The sequence below is a fragment of the Protomyctophum parallelum genome, assembly GCF_964188405.1.
Source record: "Protomyctophum parallelum genome assembly, chromosome: 2".
In the NCBI taxonomy this organism is placed as follows: Eukaryota; Metazoa; Chordata; class Actinopteri; order Myctophiformes; family Myctophidae; genus Protomyctophum; species Protomyctophum parallelum.
Genome location: NC_139699.1, coordinates 53,485,020 through 53,508,910, shown reverse-complemented (window position 1 = coordinate 53,508,910; position 23,891 = coordinate 53,485,020). Strand labels below are relative to the sequence as shown.

At 39.8% G+C, this 23,891-nt stretch overlaps 1 protein-coding gene across 2 annotated transcripts in view; it reads right to left on the bottom strand.

Annotated features, from left to right (window-relative positions):
• The window catches only part of epha6 (eph receptor A6), a 69,508-nt gene extending 57,530 nt beyond the window's left edge, over window positions 1–11,978 (bottom strand). For both annotated transcript variants that reach the window (XM_083759704.1, XM_083759705.1), the window contains exons 1-2: window positions 11,549–11,978; window positions 2,229–2,293 (exon numbers count right to left, since the gene is read on the bottom strand). In XM_083759704.1, the coding sequence (XP_083615830.1) occupies window positions 2,229–2,293; window positions 11,549–11,642 (159 nt within the window). In that variant the 5' untranslated portion in view covers window positions 11,643–11,978. The remainder of the gene's footprint in view (window positions 1–2,228; window positions 2,294–11,548) is intronic.
• Window positions 11,979–23,891: the final 11,913 nt, after the last annotated feature.

Here is a 23,891-nt window from a genome sequence, read left to right as displayed (position 1 = left end):
ACCAGTTCATTAAGTATGCCTGGTTTGCCTGGTGGGTGGTGATGGGTGTCAATATGTGTATTTTTTAATGGACACTAAAATATTAAAGCCCATCAGCTCAATCCTTTATATAAAGAGGAAAATAGTGCAATGTCCCAAAAGTGCCTAGCCTGGTTTCCAGCCTGATTGGCTGCGTTCCGTAGTTTGTTTTATCACGTCGCTACTGCATATATCAGTCTGGAAAGGGTCCTATCTCCAAGGTAGGCGGTAAAAGGTAGAAATCGACCCGGGGCTTCTGATAGATCTGTGGTGTGTGGGTTGGGGGAAGAAACACCAGTTTGACATCGCATCAATGCACACTGCACAGCTACTGCTGTTGCCCTGCAACGTACGTATCATTCACTAAACTCATCCTACGCAGCCGTCAGTTTTTTGTACTACTGAATGTGACATAGTGGACTACTGAATCAAATCAGTGTTTACTTTTTTGTTTACTTTTTACTCTCAAGTCTCGAACTGGGACAATTTGTTTCAACAGTGAGAAAATCATGTACAGAGTGGCGCTGGCTGACGACATATCAGCAACAAGTAACAACGTGGCTAACAGGTGACGTTATGAAATACGAGTCAAACAGGAGACTTTCCAGACTGACTATAGTGACTAGCAATAGTAGCAAGTGACAAAACAAATCACGGAATGCAGCGAATTAGGCTAAAACCAGGCTACAAAGTGCCAGCAAGGCTAAAGTGAGATTATCAATGGCATATTGCTCATGTCAGTCGATCTACAAACCTATTCACAGCTTAAGTCAAGTAGTTGGAACTGTTAGGAGCAAGTTATCGAACAGTGTCTTGCTCAAGAGAACATTGACTTGATGCCAAGAGGAGGTTGGAATGAACCTTCCGAGTAGGTGACTGCTCTACCTTTGAACGACTGCCACAACTTGTGAATATCGCAAAAAGGGGTTAAAATGATGTAACACAATTATTTACTCTTTTTCAACCAAAGAGTTGCCCAGTGCTTTAATATTTTTGAGAAACAATTATTGGAAGAGAAAGCTACAGTGTGTCTTACTACACCTGTACATTTTTCAAAATACAGTCACAGTTTTTTTCAAAGTCACATAAAAGTAGGACTGGTAACTATTCTGAGCTATGGCCTAGCACTCACAACGGTCCAGGGTCCACAAACTACATGATGATGATGGTCAAAAATGCATAAACATATAAATACATATTCCCAATTCCCCAACAACATCATGTTTGTGTTTTCATCAATTTCAATACAGTCTGACTTTGTTTTTCAGCTGACTGTAAAGAATTTCCTGCAAGGATTCCAATTCTCTCTCCCTGGCGGTCATCAGTGTAACGCTGGCACGCAGAGGTAGGATGACTTAAAAGTGGGACCTGCTGCCTCCATTGTCTTCCATGTACACATTGCAGCTTTGCCAGCATGCTGTGGCAAGAGGAGAGATAGCAGCTGCCACACACAGAGAGTTACTTTTTTTATGGCTTGGCTCTGTTAGAGGCGAGGCGTCTCCAAATGGGTCTGTCTGTCTGTCTGTCTGTCTATTTGTTTGTTTTTCCTGGTCTATTCATGCAAACCGCTGGACCAATCAGCGCCAAGTTTCTTGTGCATGCTGTCAGTAAGCCAAGGAATTACTTCAATGCCTTTTTTCCTCCTTTTTTCTGAAGGTGTGTTATTCAAAAGATTTAGACTAAATCAAAATATTCTGAAACAAGAATTGATGACATCAATGAATTACCAGCTGCTGCTATATATCCCATAGCTAGAGGCAAAAGGTGTGTGGTTGCCTAGAGACGAGGCAGCCAATCAGGACGATAGGTTGTCAGTACAGCCAATGAGAAACATAGGTCTCAACTACAGCAAGTGGGCGTGAAAGCACTGCAGAGAGTGCTTACACAGCAGCTGGTCAAAATATGTGAATAACAGACGTACATAGGGAGATATGTGAATAACAGACGTACATAGGGAGATTCCATGCATTTATTGTAATGCACCCTTGGAGAAGTAAAGGTGTATTTTCCTGCACGGAGAGATATGAATAAGGCATCCTTGAACTTGACTTTGTCTGACTGGGAAAACGAAAACGTAAATTTGAGGGGGACAAATTAAGTGTGACCGGATAGTGCGTTGATTACATAATGACATAATCCGATTCTGATTGGAGACCTGTGTTGCATGTCCTCTGCCAAAAAAGCCGTAGAAATATGTCATTATCACTCACCCCGTTGACAGGATAGGTCCTCCAGTCTAGTTCTCCGAGGACTGTGGTAGTGTCCAACAGAACCACTAAAAGAGAGTATAGAGAGAGAGTATGATTAGAAACTAGAAAAGGTGCTCTCCGTCAGGTCAGGTAGGTTATTGCGGATCAGAAATGTTCAAAATTCGCCAATCAGGATGGAATATGAAAAGTCGGACAGAACCGTGTTGATCACATGACAGAGATAATGTGTATTTGTTTTCGTGATGTTTGGACAAAATCTGTAGGAGTCAAATTTGCCTCCTGGTGGCGCCAGACAATTAATGTCCGATTTTCATAATATTAGGGTTGTTTTATAGGTTTTTAAATATTCTGAGTTGATTTCTTACACTTTGAAAGTAGCCAGAATAATCTTTTCTGACTTTTGGTTGGGGTCTTTCTTCACCCGGGGCCCCCCGGACACATCTCAGTACTCATTACATTCCTCGCTCTGCTCCTGTTCCAGAACAATGTCAAATTAGATAATAATTTAAGCATTAAAAGTTTACAAAAATGAGTAGTAGTTAATACCAGGGGTCTTCCACAGGGGGCTGGGACTAGTTTTGCCCCTATTCTTGCACCCATATATGTGATTTGCAAGTATTTCGAATATTATTAGAATATCTTGCGTTTATGTACCTTTGAAAGTACTTTGATAGTTTATTAGTATTCTACCATTATTGTTGACAGATGTTACTGCAGGGAATAAAGGTATTGCAACTTCTCACTTTGGGCATGCAGAACGTGTCCATTTATTTCACACACTGCACTCACACTAACAACACAACACAGACACACACACACACACACACACACACACACACACACACCCCTATCCTCTTAAAGAGCCCATGGTCAATTATGCCTACAATACATTATTTGCAGGATCTATTCATCTTCGTCATCATCATCTTGAATGTCCTCCCTGATAGTGTTGACACAGTCTCCACCATAGCATTTGCAGAGAGGAGTGCAAGGCAGGTTATTGTTTGAGCAGCTTGCAACCTGCTTTGCAACCACATGTGATGAGCTCAAGTACTGCCTTTGGAGCAGGGAGGGCAAGACACCTGACTGGAACATACCCTCCACTATCTGAATTCCATCCATTTTGTTCGATTGGTGGAAGCTCAGGGCAATTTGTCAGGTATGAATGACTTATCCCGCATTGTGACGTAGTTGGCACAGAGGATATGTGGTAGCAGTGCAACACGAGTGGGAGGTAGCATCTCACCCTCCAAGTTCTTTGACCGAAATAGTTCCCATCTAGTAATGGCAAGGTTGTTGGACCTTTTGGACTGTAAATACGGCATGCAAAATGCTCCAATGGTGAGGAAAGCTTGCCGTTAACAAGCTCAGGAGGAATGGAACCCATTCCAAGGTCCTTGAAGCAGTTAATGGCAGGATCATCATCATCAAGCCTCAAGTAGGCATTGACCCATGTCTTCTTGGAGATTCCAACAAATGTTCCTACCCAGTCAGCACCAGATAAATTGTGTAGGCCCAGGAAAATTGTGTAGGCCCAGGAAGAATGTCAGTTTTTGCCCCATCTGACACAAGCGCTGATGAAACCAGACTCTTCAATGGTGTGTTCTCTTTGAACAGATTGCCTCCACAGTGCAACTCAATCAATTTACATTGCTTGAGAGCATTTTCTCTTGACCTCAATGCAATATCTCCTGAGAGCTGATAATGTTCTTTCCTTGAAGACCTGGAAGCTTTTGGGAAGCTGTTGAGGTACTGATTCACTAGACCAGAAAGATGAGGTGTGGTAGTGACTAGTCGGTCCAGAGCTGCTTCATCTCTACTGAGTCCAACCATCCCACCATGTCCCTTTAGCTTCTTGATTTCCTGCTCAAGGGCTTGATCTGTGAAGAGATGAGTGAACGGTATCTCTGACTTTGCCACCACAAATTCACCTGACTTCAGTGCGTTCCATGTTTCTGGGTCATCCTGTTCAAGAGTGTTCATTTGGGCAAGATAGACTGTCATCAGTCGAGCATATTTAAGGAGATCACGAGCAAAGAAATACTTGATGAGTTCCTCTAAGGATGACAAGTAGCCCTCCCAGTCACCTGACTGACGGCGACAACAGAAAGACAAAGAGAAAAGAGAAAGACAGCAGCAGCCTGGCTGATCTTGGCTGATCTTTATTTAACAGCAATATTTGCTACACTTGGGTCTGAGGCACCTTACTTTGAAAATAGCTGATCTACAAGCTCAAACTACAACCTTGTAGATCAGCTATTGTTGGCTAAAGTTCTCTTTGGAAAAGGGATGCTATGGTTCAAGTGGTTTAATGTAAAAAAAGAAAAAAGTTCCTATCCTACAATGATTTGGTGGGCCCCTGTATAGTAACTCTGAGGACCCCCTAGGGGTCATGGGCCCCCTGTGGAAGACCCCTGGTATTGGCTACTACTATTTTTTTTATATCAGAGCCCAGCTACAAATACTTTTATGCTTCATTTATGATCTAATTTGACGTTATTCTGGAGCAGGAGCAGAGCAAGGAATGTAATGAGAACTGGGATAGGCCCAGGGGTCAGTCCGGGAGGTCCCAGGTGAGGAAACACCCCTACCAAAAGTCAAAAAAGATTATTTTGACCACTTTAAAAGTTTAAGAAATCAAATCAGAATGTTTTAAAACATACTAAACAATTCTAATATTATGAAAATCGGACATTAACTGGCTGGCATACTGTTCTGGGAGGTCCCAAATAGATGACCCCCCCAGAAACGGGGTGGGGGTCGGGAAAATTTGAACCCCATCATTTTCTCATACTGTAGTTTGGACCCTATAGAACCAAGATCTGCAAAAAAAATCAATTTTAGCACAAAAATCCTACGGGAGCTGTTTTTTTGACGCCTCGTACCACACTATTGTGCTTGTAAATAGTTTCGGTTCGCATATGCGAGTGAAATACTCACTGTAGTACAGAGGAATGGGTAAATATGTGCAAAACACAAATTACGTCTACCAACTCAAGAATGTGGAGAGAATTCTGTTGGAAGAACCTAATGAGATTTTATATAACACCTAAAATTAAGTCAAGACAATTGAAAACAGAACAGCCATGCTGGAGACAGTGTGGCCACAAGGAGGCGGGCCACGCTCATATATTCTGGACTTGTCCAGGATATCCACTCCACCTTGGAGACTATTCTGTGTTTTTCCTGAAGAGTTTCTAATACATGATACATGTTTAATCAAGATCCTCTTAGCAACAAGTAAGAAAGCAATCACACGACGCTGGAACCAACAGGACCCACCAACGAAAGAACATTGGATGGACATTACTGAGGTGTATAACTGTATGTTATGGAAAAACTAACATTCATACTTAGACTACTAGGATACGTTAAATAAAAAGTGGGATCTCTTCTTTCAGCCTAGCGATAATGTATGAGGATTTCAATGAATGTATCCTGTAATATGAAAAATGCAGCCTTGTTTTTGTTTTTCTCCCTTTTCTTTTTTCGTATTGTCTTTTTTTGGGTTGTCTTTGTCTTTTCATCAATAAAACTTAAGTGAAATTTTTTTTTATAATACTCACTGTAGTAATGAACTCATAAGAAATGTGGTATACTATGAAAACCTGCATCTCCTGTCAGTCAGACCATCAGTCACGCCTCATGACACGCTCCATATATGCATGGCCAATACAGAATTCATTCCATATGTTGATCTGACCTCATCAAACCCTGTACACTCAAGACACGCTCCATTTATGGCCAGTACAGAATTATTCCATATGTTGATCTGACCTCATCAAACCCCTATATTGGTTCCATTATATTGATATAGCTGACCTGTTATGACATCACAATGATGACTCGACCAGCTCAACAGAATGGTATAATATATTTCACCTCTTCAGGACTCTAACTGCAAGACAGTACACATGGATCTGCATATGTGGAGCTGACTATCATCACCTGGATATATGAAGATCACGACACTGACCTCATCAAACCCTGGATAGCCACACATGGAGAAGACACCTGGATCATCACCTAGATCTGCATATATGGAGCCGGCCAGCAACTCTACATCTGACGTCACGGACACCAGCTTATTAGTTTAACTCCTGGTTCTTAACTGTGCCGTATTTAGAAGCTCTTTTGTGTCAGTCGCTTCTCGTCCTCAGGGCGTCTTACTGGTATAGACTATTTTATAACCCATAGCCTGGATGGACGATTGCTCTGCGATTGGCTAGTTCATTGTTAGGCCCCCACTTCATCATTCAGTCAGTGAGTCAGTCAGTTAGTTGCAGTTATAAAGCTGTCAACAAAGACCTGACTGAGCTCTCAAATAGCACCTATGGAGGAATAACAGCTCAGGACATCTCTATCAGTGCATGAGCAGCTTGGCATCAAGGTGAAGTAGTAGAGCATTCTGTGTTCAGCAACGATAAACTACTAACATTAAGGGGGAACCTTTAATCTGTCGAAATGCTGAAAAACTAAACTGAAATACAATTTCCATGAAAATTAATTCATAGAAAAAAAAGAAAAAAGGACAGCTGTCTAGTGTCTAATAATATGCGTGACCTCACCTCTGACAAAACTTTTACAGAGCATGGCTACAACGTGGAAAGCTTTGACTTCAGACTTTTGTTCCAGGTATTTTACAATGAATCCCACTTCACACCACAAGTATCCACTACATGCTGCATTCAAGTGTGTCTACATCTGGTCTGTGTGTGTCTCATCCGTGTGCGTTTGGTAAAAGACCCATACCTAGTTCCCGCATTCTCTACATCCTGGTCACGGCTTAAGCCAGAAGAGAGCTAGCCTGAGCAAATTCTATATGATGAATGTGCAATTTCCTTTGTCTCCGCACACCCAGTTAATTACAATCTCCACCAATAAAAGATTATAGATCAATTATAGATCGGAGCTGTCCTCAGTCAGCCTGTCAAGCCTATGGTGGACTTCTGTAATGCTTCATTTATATACACAACAACAACAGCATCACACGCTGAACAAAGTGAACATAGCCTAGTACCTACAGTACGAGCTCACAATGTGCCGTGTCGCATAGCGTTGTGTACTTGCAGATCTGATCATTTCAACACAACACCAGCAAGATATAAAGTCATGCTTCAAAGAGGCAAAACAGATACACCTAAAAGTAGTGTGAGTGATATTTTGTGGTTAAAAAGTTAAAGCTCTATATTCCGATAGTAATCATTGCTACTGAGTGTTTGTTCAGTCTCTGAAGCTCTTTAATAAAAACATAAATACATTTTCAGGTGGCTTGCCAATTTGATCCAATCAGGAGAGAGTGCCCATTTAAATCTGCTTCAATTATAGTTTCCAGATCCAATTTTATCAGCTCATTCCTGTGTCATCAATTCCAATTATTTCTGTTGTTAATCTTGCATCCTGTATGGGTAGCTCAGTCTGGTCCATAGCTCTAAATGCCTTCATTAGAGCTATGTTACTCTTCTCTTCCTGCGCTCGCATGAAATGCAGACCAGCCTCTCTTCTGTTGCGAAAATATAAAGAATGTTTTACCTACTAATACAAAGGCAGCTTGTGTACTTAGAAAGCCTACTTTCCTTAGTGGACGCACTCTGAGCCCCCCATCACATGTATAAAATGCACTTTTTAGCCAGAAAGGGATTTCTTTTCACCGGAAGGAAAAATCTTGTCTATGAGGTTTTCTCTTGGCAATATCGGTAGAGGGCGCAGTGGAGTAACTAAAAGTATTTTTCTTTTTGAAAAGAAATCCCTTTCTGGCCAAAAAAGATATTTTATACGTGTGGGGGGCTCAGAGTGTGTCTACTAAGGAAAGTAGGCTATCTAATAACACAAGCCGCCTTTGTATTGGTGATTAGGTAAACGTTCTTTATAACTTCGCAACGGAGGAGAGGCTGGTCTGCATTTCATGCGAGGGCAGGAAGACAACAGACAGTCCCAGAGACCCTTGTTACGGAACAAACACTCTATAGCAATGATTCCTATCGGAATAGAGCTAAAACACTAATAAAAAATCGCACCCGTGTGAACCGAGTGGTGCAAATCCCCTCTCTCCCTTTTCATACCCTGCTGGTAAGGAGTGAATTGTAATACAACTGCCTTTTTGATTGATTAATTGATTGATTGAGTTTGGTAACAGTACAGGTAGTACTGGTAGTCAAAGGTTATGATGCTAAAGTAATAACACTAAAAGCCCGAGGGGCCTTGTTTCCATTCCTTGATTCTCTTGTTGATTGATTTGCAATATGATAAGAAACAGACTGAAAGAGATTGAAAGGGGAAAAAATCACAGTTAGACATCAATCAGTTCCAGCAACTATAGTATTTTTGGAGGCAGGGAATATGACCCAAAGCTGCACACTTCAATATGATGTACAGCGCTCATTTAATTACTAAACACATGCACGCAGGCAGGCAGGCACGCACCACAATGGAAGGAAGACCCAGACCCAGGACTATGTTGTGTTATCCTTTTAGCTTACGGGTGTTAGTTACTGTACTTCCCGTGCTGCTGTTTAGATTTTTGTCTAAATAAAGTATTAAACACACGCACGCACGCACACACACACACACACACACACACACACACACACACACACACACACACACACACACACACACACACACACACACACTTTTGAGAAGGGCACTTCCATTGTTGCGCGAAATATTACTGTTGCCGTCTATACATCTATTTTGTCAGGACAAATACAATCATGACTGTATTATTTTGGTTCATGACATGTAAGGTCTCACACCTTAGTATGGGACATAAGTACTATTTTGTAGTGATCTACTGCTGTAGGTGAGACATTTCAGAAGCCAGACTTTTATTGTGTTGCAGACTTGAAAATCAGTAGTAGACATAACAACAAATGTTAAGGATGAGTGGTGTAGCCATCATGATAGTGTTGTTATTCATCAACATTGATTTCTATTGATTTTCTACGTTTTTCTACATCAGTGACTTTATTGTCAGTCACTGCATGGCTGCCACATTTGAATATTTGCAGCATACAAAATGCTGGTACTCATGAAAGTATAATGCACCTTTGGCGTTTTATGGACACATTTTACAATTAACTGATACTAAAATAAAAGTCTCTGTTACATAATAATTGAGGGATTGGCCATGGGAATATTAACCTCCTCCTTGAAATACAGGATATTATATATAAAAATATAGAAATTATATATATTTGACTGTGATACATTTATAAAAAAAAATGTTTTGCCTTCAGCAGGCATGTATGTTTACTGTATATTATTTAATTAAAAGGATGGTGATGTATGTATTGTTCTATATGATAACCACACTAAACAACAGAGAATGGCAATCACAGTGTACAGCGAGGTGGACAGAATCTGCTACAGTGTATTCTCAGGACAAATCAGGACCCAGGGATGTCTACAGAAGTAGGCTATGCCAGAAGGCCTGTTGAGATGACATACATGGGAATTATTACAACAGTGAACAATAATGATGAATACAGTAAAAGATCAACAAAAAACTATGTAGAATTTAATAAATACAAATATCTCATTCTCACTATGGTATATGTCTGTCTCTCCTTTAAGGACACTTCAAGTGTTTTATGTGTTTACCTTTACCTGGGTAAATCTTCACCTAGTCAACTACAGGTGCATGGGTAAAACTGACTAGTATGTACTACTTGGTACATGAGTGTGTAAAAGGCATGCATGATTGTTACGCTATAGAGGTAGAGACACTTTATGAATTTCACACAAAATAAGCTTGAATAGATGAAATAATTCAAGCAAATGGTATTTTGATGCTGAAATGAACGGCATGTTCTGAAACTAATTAAATATCATCCCGCGGGCCAAAGATAATTAATTCACGGGCCTGATTTGGCCCCCGGGCCTTGAGTTGGACTTGGACATATATGTTCTATAGAGTGTAGGACTACACAGAATTTAATCACCAAACTTTATTACAGGTATGAATCCCCTCTGAGCATTTGGCCTTCATTCTGCTCAGCTGTCATGCTACTATTAAAGTAAAGCATTATGCATAGCCGCCCTAGACATACGCACGTACGGCGTCGTACGCGACTACCCACCCACGCACGCACACACACACACACACACACACACACACACACACACACACACACACACACACACACACACACACACACACACACACACACACACACACACACACACACACACACACACACACAATTCAATTATATTTAGATTATGAAGGGGTTATAGCCCTTTATAAAAGTGTCAGACATTTGTCCTTTTGAAAGGCATTTTAAACGCAAACAATTCACAAGGAAAATGTCAAGAGATTTTACAGTTCGATGTCAACTGCTTACTTAACACTAACACCTGTATGTGTGTGCATGTGCAAGGGAGGATACTCTGAAAACATGTAGAGGAATGTCTAAATATCTAAATGTAATGCTAAACTCGCTCTCATAGCCTACCAGATATATTGATGAACAATGCTTGAAGTAGGCTATGTAGAACTTGTGAAAAATAACCTTTTTTGTTTAGTATTTTTTTCTGTAGCATTGTTCCAAGATAGTCTACTTTATAATATATGAGTATGACTGAGGGAGTTAACACATTTAAAGGTATAAGTGAAAGGTTAAAGCAACTGATTCTGAATTCTGATTGCTATAGATTTTTCAGTAGGAGTCTCCTTGTCTCTCCAGCTGGTGACAACATTTCAGCCAATGAGGAAAGAGTATACACATTTATCGGCATTTTATTGTGCTCCAGTTCCAATTTTGCCTGCTAATTTCGCTGTCATCACTTCCAATTTCACTTGTTTAACTTGAATCTGAATGGATACAATTGGTATTCCGACCTGAAAATGCATTTTCTGTTAAATAAGAGAGGATACGGCCCCTAGCCTACTGTAGCTGTTACTGAACAACAGAACAAACTCTGTAGGCTATGAGTATTATCAGAATATAGAGCTAACACTTAATTGTAACCAAAGAAAATCAAGTTAGGATAGGCTTGCTATATACTTTTCTTGAACTATGTACGCACTGCACGGTGATTCATTCCGCCCATCTCTCTGCAATCTCAAGTGAATTGGTAATTTGGTATAGCCATAGAACATCGAAGAATGTAAATTGACAGTTCTATTGCGGTGTTAGGAAGGACGGAGAGTTGGAACTTGGCAGGTATAGCTATTTAGACTTATAATGACGACTGTATACCATGTTACAGGTAGCCTAGCTTCAAACTATTGCAAACTAAGTAAAATGTATAGTAAGAGTGTCACTTTGTATCGCTATACTGTATATAGCTATGTGTTCTATGCCCTTGAAACTCACCTTGGTTTGTGATACCTGGGTCCGACAAGATACTTTTAATTAAGAAGAAGAAAATTACGTAATAATTTCCACTCGACATGTTTGAATCGAACATCCAGTAAGTTAATGCTGAAGTCTAATGCTGGACAGAGATCCCCAAACAGCCAAACTAGAATGATTTTAGTTGAAAATATGCTTCTGTAGCTTCCGTAATTAATCCAAGCTCAGAGCGATGCTGTGGAATCCTTAGAAATTGGTTTTCCAACCATCATCACCATCCCGATCCCCGCCAGGAAGGAGACTGGAACGCCGAGCCATTGCGCACACGACCAGTGAGCGGCAGTGATTACCGTGGTCGGTGCGCCGTTGTCTGTGTATGAGCTGGAGCAAGTTCAAGATAAATCGGTGCGCACCCTGTACCAGTCCAAGGCACACTTAAATCTTCAATGACTAACCCAGTAACCCCGATACACGGTACGTACGGAAATCAGTTATGTTGGACTTGGTCAGTTGGTGAACCGTCGAATGTAACCGACTCTCCAATAACTGTATAGGGATAGGCTATAAGCGAACTTCGGTTATGCACCCAGACATCCCGTTTGTGCGGATGTCTACCTCGTAGGCTACAGTAGGCATAGCCTAGTTTTCTATCCGGATATGATTGTTCTTGTCCATTTGAACTTTGAAGATTCCTCGAGTCGAGTCGGCTTAGGTTCAAACCAGTGCGCCTCTCTCTGTCTCTATCGCTGTTATGTAGGCTATATCTCTATCTCTCGGTCTCCCCCCTCTGTCCCTGCATGGTGCTCTGCGCAGATTGCAGATTTAAGTTTTTCACACGCTGAAACTGGAGATTTCTTTGTTGTAAATAAACACATAGGCTATAGCCTACATAAATATTCATATATTTATTATTGGAACTTATATTGTACTTTAGGCGGTGAGCTTTGATTGATTGATTAAATAATAAATATAGGCAACTCAACAGTTTGCAGAAAAAAACACAGGAAAGTACTGCAGTAGCCTACACAATACAAGGTCTGCTAACCCAAGAAAGCCTGTCTTGTTGTCTCCACCAGGCCGAAGGCATGTGGGGAGAGTATGTTTTGCACTCCGTCCGTCCGTGTGTCCGTCCGTCCGTGTGTGTGTGTGTCCGTCCGTCCGTCCGTGAACAGCTAATCTCGGCCACCGTTAACCCGGTCGATGCCATATTTTGCACACACACTCCCTGGATGCCAACGATGAACCTCTGCCCCAAACTTTCCAGAACGGCCTGTTATAGCGCCACCAGGAGGCCGCTTTGTGCAAAACAAGTTTTTGCACAGTACACCTACAGATTTTGTCCAAACATCACGCAAATTGGTACACAGTCTCTATAGAGCCATTCAACTAAACGGGTCTTTCACATTTATCAGACTCCATCCTGATTGGTTAAGATTGGCTTCCAAAGTTCACAGGAGTGCTCAGTTTCAAACAAAATGCTGCAAATCATGAACACATCGCGTGATTTCCGTGAAATTGTGCACCCACATTCCCACTAGGCCCAGGACGAAATGCCACATGAACAATTTCAACTCAGCCTCAAGGTGGCGCTATAACTGGCCGAAAAGTGTTTTTACCTCTAACTGCACGGATCTGTGGATAACCTGGTGGAGACCTGTGCCCAGAAGGGCACTTTTTCTAGTTTCCATTGGGGTACTTTTTCAATTTTTCTATTCAATTAATCAGAGCGGTCTATATTGCTTTTTATTGACGGTTTAGAATAGATGATACAATTGTATCAGTATAGCCTATATATAAAGAGATAAAGAATGAATTTATATTTTTTTAACAAGCTTTTATTCCTTAGTCAAGGTTGTGTGTGTGTGTGTGTGTGTGTGTGTGGGGGGGGGGGGGGGGGGGTTGAGAGAGATGGAGAGGAGAGGAATGGATAGAACCATTAAAGAGGATGGCTAAAATCAGTGAGCTGTGTTGACTGGGTGGCATTGAAATGATTAACAATGTAAGGCCATTTTCTCCAACCCAGGTTCCTTTATAGTCATGTAGGCCTTCATGTATCTTTTTATTGATTGATTGATTGATGAAGTATTTATTAACAGTTTGCAGAATTACAGTACATTTCAAGTATACAACTCAATACAAAAACTGTCAATTTTTACACTTGTTTACAAGAGGGTTCACCATTTTCAATTCATCATAACATTTAGAGACGTACAAATATACACTTCTATATAGCCAAAAAACAGGAAATCATCATAGAGGAGGTAAAAAGGGGGAAAAATACCGTGAGGGGAAAAAAGGGTGGGTGGGGGATCAAGTCAAGGGATTCGCATGTCTTAATGACTGTTGGTAGGGCGTTCCACATTTTGGTGGCATAGGAGCGAAATGAATTTAGTCCCTTGTTTGTGCCGAATCTTCGTTGACATTAAGGAAGTATTTAGACAGGTATACATGGGTATCTATAGTATAACCAAAGAAAATAAAATGCTCTGGTATGGCCTCAGGGAAGGAAAAGTCCTTAAGGCTGAGCTATATACAGTATCTATCTATCTATAGGCCTTATACTGGCCCTGTTAATTGATTGAAAGTAAACATCTTTGTGTAGGCCCTATACCTATGTCATGTTAAGTTGCACAAGTCACTGCAGTGGCTGCAATGCTCATTGAAAGCAGCAGGAAATCGTTGAAAAGTAATTGTGGGCTGGCCACAGCGATAAAAGCAGCAGCAGGACAAAGTGATCCTGACACCGAGACAGTTTGCGCCCTGCACTGCATACACCCCTGCCTGTCTTGTCTAATGGCCTGTGTGAACTCTGATCTGGACATGACAGAGTGCTAATACCAGCCCAGTGGGATCCTCAGTGGACAGCTTATAATCAGTGGTGGAAGAAGTATACTCACTCACTTGAGTAAAGGTATCACTACAGAGATGTAGAAAATTAAATACTGTTACAAGTAAATGTCCAGAATTCAAAATGTACTTGTGAAAAAATTACAAAAGTATTGGTATCTATTAAAACATAGGCCTAGGCCTACTAAAAGTAGAAAGCACTCAATATGCAGAATGTCCCTTTTGTAATGTATGTTTTGTATAATAATAAAAATAGTACTATAAGATAACTAGTAATTCAAGTTTTCATATAATTATAGTGGAGTCAAAATATTTGTCTCTGACATGTAGTGGAGTAGAAAATTGGAAATACTTGAGTAAAGTAAAAAATAAATAAAAAGGTACTACTGCTTAAAATAATGACCACCAGGCCTCCAAGGTCACAGCTCAGATGTCATAGGATTTAGGTAGGCCATACATACTGTACTGTAGGTTATTTATGACTACAAGAACTAAATTAACCGTACTTGTTTCCATTGCCAATGCTGATCTACAATCCCACTGTATAGAAAAGCTTTCGCACACTTAGAGTATAGGTTTAGGAGCAGGTGCGTAGGCAAGTGCACATCAATAATAAAATAGATAAATACGCCCACACACTGTGGATCTTCTCGGTACAAGAGAATACATTTATTTTAGAGGCAATGTTTTGGTCACTGCTGGCCTTCATGCATCGAACTACAAGCCCACAATGAGCTATTTTAAGATTATTTTTTATGAATAAAGGGATATTTCACTTAAAAAAAAACATTCGGTAATTTCATCGTCTACTCAGTCTTATATGTGACACCCCGGACAGTTTTTAAGTTGCTCGATTCAGTATTTAGATATTTGATATTAATTTTAGCTGCCCCACCCCCTTCATATACAAACCCATTGTAACTTCAAACTCCATTTTAACCATGATAGATTCATCAAAAACACCTGTCTTTTTTCTGGTGACTGATATTGTCTTTCTAATATACGTGATTATATTTTTATTTATTTGTTTGGAAAATAATGAGGACTCCCTGGAGGACTAAAAATGTTAAAGAAGAATCAAATAAGACTGAGTATATACTGTACTTATACTCAGTATATACTGAGCATATGTTTTTTTTTTAAAGTGAAATATCTTTTTTATTTCTTTATGATGTAGCCTACCCACAATTTTCTTGTTTTTGTACAGCATCATCTGTATCCCTATAGCCTATCTGTTTAATGTTTTTAATTATACAATGAAGAAAATAAATACAAGTTTGCATCACACACGTTTGTTTTCTGTCACCACACAATGAGACAAGTATTTCAGCACCATGGACAGCGAGAGGTTAAGTGACACGTCTCTTGCAATCCTTGCAACACTCTGGTAACAAAGCTGGCTGCACCACTGGTTTTGCACGTTATGTATGATGTAGTTGTTCAGTTCAGTACCTCTTCCATAGTGATATTGCTTTCTTTTTCCAATGAATGATGCCATTAATAACTTTAGTTTGATTTCTTTACTTTGGCTTCAGTAGTATACGCAGGTGTGAGACTTGAAACAATTAAGGGGATATATTTTTTTAGTGTTAGACAATGTGCTTGGAAGAGCCAGTATTCCATCATTAATCATTCACAAACATTCACTCGATTGTATTTTGGAACACAACACAGTGTTATTACTGCTTCAAGTCACTAAGGACCAATTATGTTCCCTAATTAGTTGCCCAGTATGTCACATTTCATTACTTCAACCCTCTGCTAGAACTGATATTGCAAATATATGCTGCTCTATATTGAATAATACCAGAGTAACTCAATCCAATACAAATGAACATTTGTAACCTTTTAGTGCCCTCTAGCACTATTGTTTGATTAAAGCATGTGCTTCATGGTATATAGGGAGGTTATGGGTGACAGTGATAATGCTTGGAGGAAACTTCAGGGCTGCTGCATGGGGTCATTTAATTACCTATAGGCTAGTCAATCTAAGGTTTGACCCAAAATAAATAGCAATAGTAGGTTTGTTATGATCCTCAGGGTCATCCAAATAACATGGGGTACCATTGAAAACCCATATAATAAATATATAAAATTATGCTTTAAGTAGCATGCGACATGTCAAACTAGCATTAGTTTTGCACAAAATACACTCCTTCGGCTAAAACGGCCATAGCCGTCATCACAAATGTGATGAGGTCATCACAAATGTGATGAGGTCATCACAAATGTAATGAGGTCATTTGGGCAAGTGGCTATGGCCACATTTTGCCCAAGGAGTGTTTTTCGTGCAAAACTAATGCTTTAGTCCGGCAGCCGACAGGCTTCTCTTGTTTAAAGTGGGAAATTTGGTATATAGTCTTTTTTATTGGCCTAAAATATTGTCTACATCCATTCATGAATCCACTTGCTGACCGGCTGTCACTATTGGGCAATTCTTTTTATTGGGGTTTCTTGTGAACCTACTATGGCAGGCAAAATTGTCAAAAATGTCAAACTTTCCTTATGCTTTAAGTAGCATGTGACATGTCAAACTAGGGGGTTTTCATGATTCTGAATCCATTCCAAGCATTAGTTTTGCACAAAAAACACTCCTTGGGCTTTAAAAAGCCATAGACGTCATGACAAATAAAAAAAAGTGGCTAAATTTGGGCAAAATTGCCCAATAGTGACAGCCGGTCAGCAAGTGGATTCATGAATATATGTTGTATATAGACAATATTTTAGACCAATAAAAAAGACTATATACCAAATTTCCCACTCGTCCACCTCGACTGCCGGACTACTTGAAATGGATTCAGAATCCAACGATCAACCTCTGAATGTATCCATTCACTGAAATTACTATTTTAATAACTAATTTGGGTAATACATTAGCACAAGCCTTGTGCAAATGTATTTAGTTTAGCTCTAGCTAGTTTAGCTGTAGCTACTTTACCTTTTGGAATAAGTCCCTATCCCATGACTTGCATTACATTATGAGAAGTGTCTTCTGGGACTGGTTCAATAACTGTTCCCAGAGTTAACCCATTTTGGGTCATGTCATGCTTTAGCTATTGAAAAATAGAAGATCTACAAGCTTGTAGCGCGCCACCGAGCTTGTAGGTCTGCTATTTTTGAAAAATCGAAGAGCGACTGACATAGAAGACATTTTTAGAATCTGATCTCAGGTCAGAATGGAAAACTGTCAGGATGTAGAAGACATTTTTAGAATCTGATCTCAGGTCAGAATGGAAAACTGTCAGGATGTAGAAGACATTTTTAGAATCTGATCTCAGGTCAGAATGGGTTAAAACAAGACATGGGGTGATCACTGCCTGCCTCCTGTGAATCATTTTATTTTTGTTTAATTTCATTTTATTAAACGCAACGCAACGCAACTTATTATACCACACATAGCCCGAGGATCTGAGGCATGCGGCAACTCTGACTAAGGTTATTAATTCCAGCGTGTACCTGTTTTCATTTCATCTTCTTTTATCATTATTTTATTCATTTGTTTCTGCATTTTTATGCTTTATTCAAGATAGGTCAGCGTATAGACAGGAAACCAAAGACATAGAAAAGGAGATATAGAAGAAAAGCAGGAGTCAGATTCAAATCCGGGTCCTCGCAAGGAGTAGACTTTAATGTAGAAATTCAACTGAAGGTACACTGAAGAATTGACTGTGCAAAACGAGTTTAAGGCACTGCACGAGTGCACGTGAATGTGAAATAATTATTCTTCAATTAGAGTTTTAGACAACCATTATTACACCTGCAATCAATGTAATTAGAATCACTCAATATCCTATTATCCTTTTTACATTATTGGCCATTTCCCCCTGATTGTCTCTCTGTATCGTTACTCTACTTTCCTATTTACAGTATCTGCCCTCATTCACTCAACTAGCTAGAATATATTTCTCTCTTCTATGTTTTTTTATACAGGTTTAATGTTTAAATGCCATTAACAATAAAGAGAATTTAATGTTTGTTATGTCACTGTTTGTTTTACATCACCATTACATCACCTAATCAACACGAGTTAGACTTTAATATATTAGCACCCCTCACTTCACACAGGTATGATTTTTTTTCTCTACATGATCCTTCAGCCTTGTCATTCACTCTGTAACCAACCATTCTGTGTTGAACGTTACATAATCTCCCTCAATTCCTTTCCTCAGCTCTCCTAACCCCTCCTTACTCCTGTGCACCTCCAACCATTGTTTCCTTCTACATGCTGGGTCTCTCTCTCTCTCCTCTTCTCTGAATATTTCATGGTTGGTGGCAAGTGCTATGTTGAGGAGCTTTCCTCAGCCTGAGCTTGCGCAGCACAAATATTTACTCCCTTAGCTGAGTTTAGTTGAGTGGTACGACGGTGTGTATGTGTGTGTGTGTGTGCGTGCTTGCATGTGCGCGCCTGTCTGTCTGTCTGTCTGACTGTGTGTTTGTCTTATAAATAACAGTGATTACATGTGACATGGGTCCCAGAGGGGAAGGGAGGTCTGTGGCCTCATCCTACATTGATGTTTCTGCACCATTGCACACCCACTCAAGTCTTCTAGTGAAAAAAGAGAAGTAAGGGGAGAGAGACGTTGGAAAAGAGTTGAGTGTGGGATCAAATTAAAGCCTGGGTGGGTACCGAGGCTAAGTGTGGGTTGAAATGGACAGCTACACCTGTGGAGAAGGGAAATAAAGCCTAATTAAAGTATAGTATTTCTTAAACTCGTGGGCATGGGACAACAATCACTTATCACTTAAAATCACAGTAAAAATATTATTATAAGTATTAATTAGGCTGTGGTGGAATGACAGAGAGGAGACCGACATAACAAAGATGTGAATTGACAAATATCTTATTCTATTTTGTTTTGGCAAGCATGAATGGCGCTCAATTGCAGCTCTAGAAGAACATCAAAACACAATTAAGGGCTGACAGAAAGTTGGTCATGCAGAAGAGTGAAGAATGGGGAGGAGGCAGGGGGCAGTGAAGAAAGGAGGACATGGACTGGACTAGTTCAGGAAAGAGAAAAAGAGAGGAATGAAAGATGGCAGGTGCAAAGTGAGAGTCAGAATTAATTGCAAAAACAGAGACAAAACCTTTTTTTTAATACCTCTTAACAATTTAACCCTGGTGTCCCTATTTTGGGCATATATATATATATACGGTATATATATATATATATATATATATATACATACATACATATATATTATATAAGATCTAAGCAGTTAATTAAATATTCTGTATTGGGAAATATATAAGCATAGGGATCAATGGCTATGAATAAATAAGTAAGAAGAAAAGTAAAGCGATAAAAAAGCATTAACGATTTAAGAAGCATGTGTGAATGAATTATTACCGTGTCTCTTGTATGTGTGTATTTGGTATACAAGTGGCCAATTCTTATTGAAGTTGCTACTTGTTAAAGATACTAGATGTAAGGGTAGAGGTAGCAATTGCAGAGTTTAATGTCTGTATAAGAATTATAAGACTGGTTGCTTCTATGTCTTAATTTATGGGGGGTTGTGGATACAAGTCCTGTCACTGTGGAAATTATGTTCAATCTCTCTTCCATATTAACCTAAGAATGGAGAGTTGATTAATTGAACAACTTTACCAGTTCTTCGCAACTGAAATTAATATGCAGTGTGTGTTGCATCAGTTTACATACATAGCAGTAAATACGCTGACTTTTCTTTGTTAAACATTACTGTTGGCACTTAATTGTTTGTGTTTAATAGAAGTGCATCCCCTATACCTGTAGTAAATGTATGTGCCAAATAACAATGTACTGAGCTGAGAGGGGAACTAAACTTCAAACAAATAAGTGTTGAAACAACCTTAAAGAGCATGTGTGTTTCTGTTCATGGAGTTAAGCTGTGGAACAGCTTGTCTGAGCCAATAAAGCAAAGCAACAACCTAAAACAATTAAAAAAGAGGCTCAAACAGGAATTATTGCATAAATATAACCTGGAATGAGTGGGGAGCTGAGCTATGTTTATGCCATATAGTGTTGGACTTAGTATAACATTGTAGCTTTGTCTGTTTTTTTTGGTTTTGTCTTTTTTTCCTCCTTGTTTTTTCTCGTTGTCTGTTTTTCTGTTTTTGCTTTTGGTTTGTTTAATTTTCTATTCTTCTATAAATGTCATTTGTTTGTTTTGTTTATATGTTGTTTGTTATGCATATCTTCAACAGTATTTTGGAATACGTTGAGATAAGGATAGGCACTAATAAGCTTTAAGCTTCTGCCTATGCCTTTTCGATCACAAAAGAAAAAATCACACACGTGTGAACTGAGTGGTGCAATTCCCCCCCCCACTCTCTCTCTCTCTCTCTCTCTCTCTCTCTCTCTCTCTCTATATATATATAGTACAAGAATAATGTGATACGATTGCCTGGCTCTGATGTTGTAAACATGGTTGACAGGCAAAGTCCCTAAACCAACTGTGAGTGGGTTCCGATGGGATCCACTTAGCTTTGTGGGCAACCTCTGTTGATGATATATGTTTATATTTCACAGTTTGCCTTTTATATGCGTCAATTTGTCTCACTAAACTGAGATTTTAAAAGAAAGTGCAAGGCTTCTATCATCAGTGGACCGCGTAACAAATGAACAATTTAACTGGGATGCAGGAGAAAGGATGAAATAACACCACCATCCCTCGACCTGCTGCCAACCCTATTACTTTGAGCACCCATATCTGGGACCTGTCCCTACATTTCCCATTGAGTTGATTTATTTTGCTCTTAAGCTGAAAAAGGGGGGTTTCAATATGGTCATATATTTTCAGTATGACCATATTGTGGTCAATCGTGATTTCAGGGGCCTGCTGGCCAAGTGGTCCAGGTGCATGCCACATAGAGGCTTTGGCCTGACAGCGTGCCACGTGTTCGAGTCCCGTTCATGGTGACCTTTGCTCCCCTTCTCTCTCTCCCGCTTTCCTGTCCATTTTCACTTGATACTTGAAAAGCCACAAAAAATATATATATCTTTCAATATAAATCGCGATGGCAGGGAAGGGACAAATTTGGGGTTCACAAATTGTATTTTAGTGTCTGAGGAGGGCCTGATGGGATGTGTGGTGCAAAAAATATTGAATTCGACCACCAAGTGAGTGGTGGTCAATGGTTTTTGTCCTACAAAAGAATATTTAACATGTACACTCCTGGACAAACATTTAGAGGTCTTCTTACATACAGTATATAGGTTGGAGAAATAATTTAGTGAAATACAATGGCACTTCTACAGCATACATACAGTACATGTCCTTATAGGGCACAGTAACATTAATGTGAGGGTGGGTGACTTCCTAGAACTGACTGCAGACTATCGGTAAACATAAGCAGGGAGCTTCCACTCTGAAAACCTGCACTTTCAAGGTTTCAAGACAGGACTCCACAAACCAATGGGTGATGACACGGTGACTACAGTAAGTCCATTATTTCTTTAGTCTATGGTTAACATAAAACACCCATAGCATGAGCGGGCATTATGAAAGAAGCACAATGGATCCTGATGTAGGACGTTCCCTAAGATCATAACATGTTCTTTATTCATGTTTCGCTTACCCAATATGTACAGTATGGTCCAAAATATGTTATTAGGAAAATCTAACATTAGCTATACTCTCTCTTTCCCTCCCTCCCTAATTCGCTGAACTTCCTTTCTGTGTCTGCCACACAACCCTAACCTTTAAAAAACGTGAAAACAGTTTCAAACACAAACAAATTCAACCTTCAAAACTTTAATCTCCAATGCATGATCCTATCACAAACTAGCTGGTCTTGCACAGGTATAACAATTCTCAAACCCATTAAACAACTATACAAGAGTGTGCTAAAGGTGTTCGATAGGAAATCCCACTCATATCACCACTGTAATATCCTCCAGAGGTACAGTTTCTTGAGTTTTGCAAATTTTAAGGTTTTTAAACAGGTTAGTATTCTGTACAAGATCCTTCATGCTCTGTGCCCCCTAAGTGAATTCATAAAAATGAAGTCTAATAGATGGATCAGCACTAGGGCAACCGCTAGAGGGGACTGCAAAGTGCCGTACCGGCAAACCGCTTTTGGTAAAAGCATCCTTTCAGTTCAGGGCTGTTCAATCTGGAATGACCCACCTCTGACAATAAGAGATTGGACGTCATGTCCATCCTTTAAGTACAATCTAAAAAAAAATGTGTCCATGTAAAGTCTAAAAGATGCACTTTACACCTTTGTATACTTTCCTTGTGCATGTATGTTTTTAAATGCTTTGTTTCCTAATGTAAGGTAATGTTTGCTTCTTTTGTTTAATGTTTTTAGGTGGGGACTGGATGAAAATGAGCATTTTTGCTAATTCCGATGCATTTACATAGCAATTATGTCTATTAATATACATTGTCCTGTCTAAATAAACAAATAAAGTAAAGATTCTTGAGGCTCCATGATGTCACTTTAGACCAGCCTGGCAAATTGTACATTCCAGTTCTATGAAAAGTTCATCTCACAGAACCATTTATGTTTTACCTTGTCGCAACTCACCTTTCTTCTCCATCAAGCTCTATATTTTCATGTGCTACATGTACGTCTCATATTTCTGTCTTGGATTTCCCCTTAGTGAGCCGTCTTCTCTCTCTTGCTATATCCCTCTGTGTGTATGCACAGGAACAGGTAAGGCCTGAGCTTATGGTACCGTTTTTGAAAAGTGTGTGCCTATTGTTGTATTCTCGTATAGAAATAAGTGCACGCAGACAAGTCAGCTTCATACCATGTGTTCATTTCTTTACTTCCTCTTTCATCTCCTTTGACCTCATGACATCATCAATATAATACCATTCACCTTTTCACATTAGTCTACCTTAGTGCATTGCACTTTCAGCCCATACACAGTATATCACACCTATAATGATTGGGTTTCATATTTTCCTTTTGATCAATCTCTGATATAAATGTTCTTTCACTGCTCATCATCTCATGCTATCTCTCTTCCTTCTTGACCGCCTCCATCTCATGGCTCATCGATTTCATTTAGTGTCAGGAGCATATTAGGCTCCTCAATTCTCCTCCTTCAAAGCAAACCAGTTGTATTGCACCTGATTAACTCTCTGTTAACAAGAATAACCTCACTTATCTCAAGACGTGCCTGCCCAAAAGAGTTCTCAACTGGCCCGGAAATTAACGGCCGGCTCTACCTGGGTCCTCATCAAGCCCGGTACACTCAAGACACTGCCCCCACTGCCACCCTTAGATCTGCATGGAGCTGACCTGTTCTGACATTCTATGTTGAACTGACCTCATCAAACCCTGTACACTCAAGACACGCTCCATATTTGGACAATACATAATTCATTCCGTATGTTGATCTGACCCCCCATGCTAAAGCGCCAGCTCTCGCCCAGCAGTCTGCCGTCACCCAGGCGGATGCGTGCACGCAACCTCTGTCCTCAGGGTGTCTTACACGTTAAAACCCTTGGACTGCCACCCCAACAGCTTTTCAGTGCCTTCTGCCAGCTCTATTCATATTTTTAATTCATCATTTTAATGCCA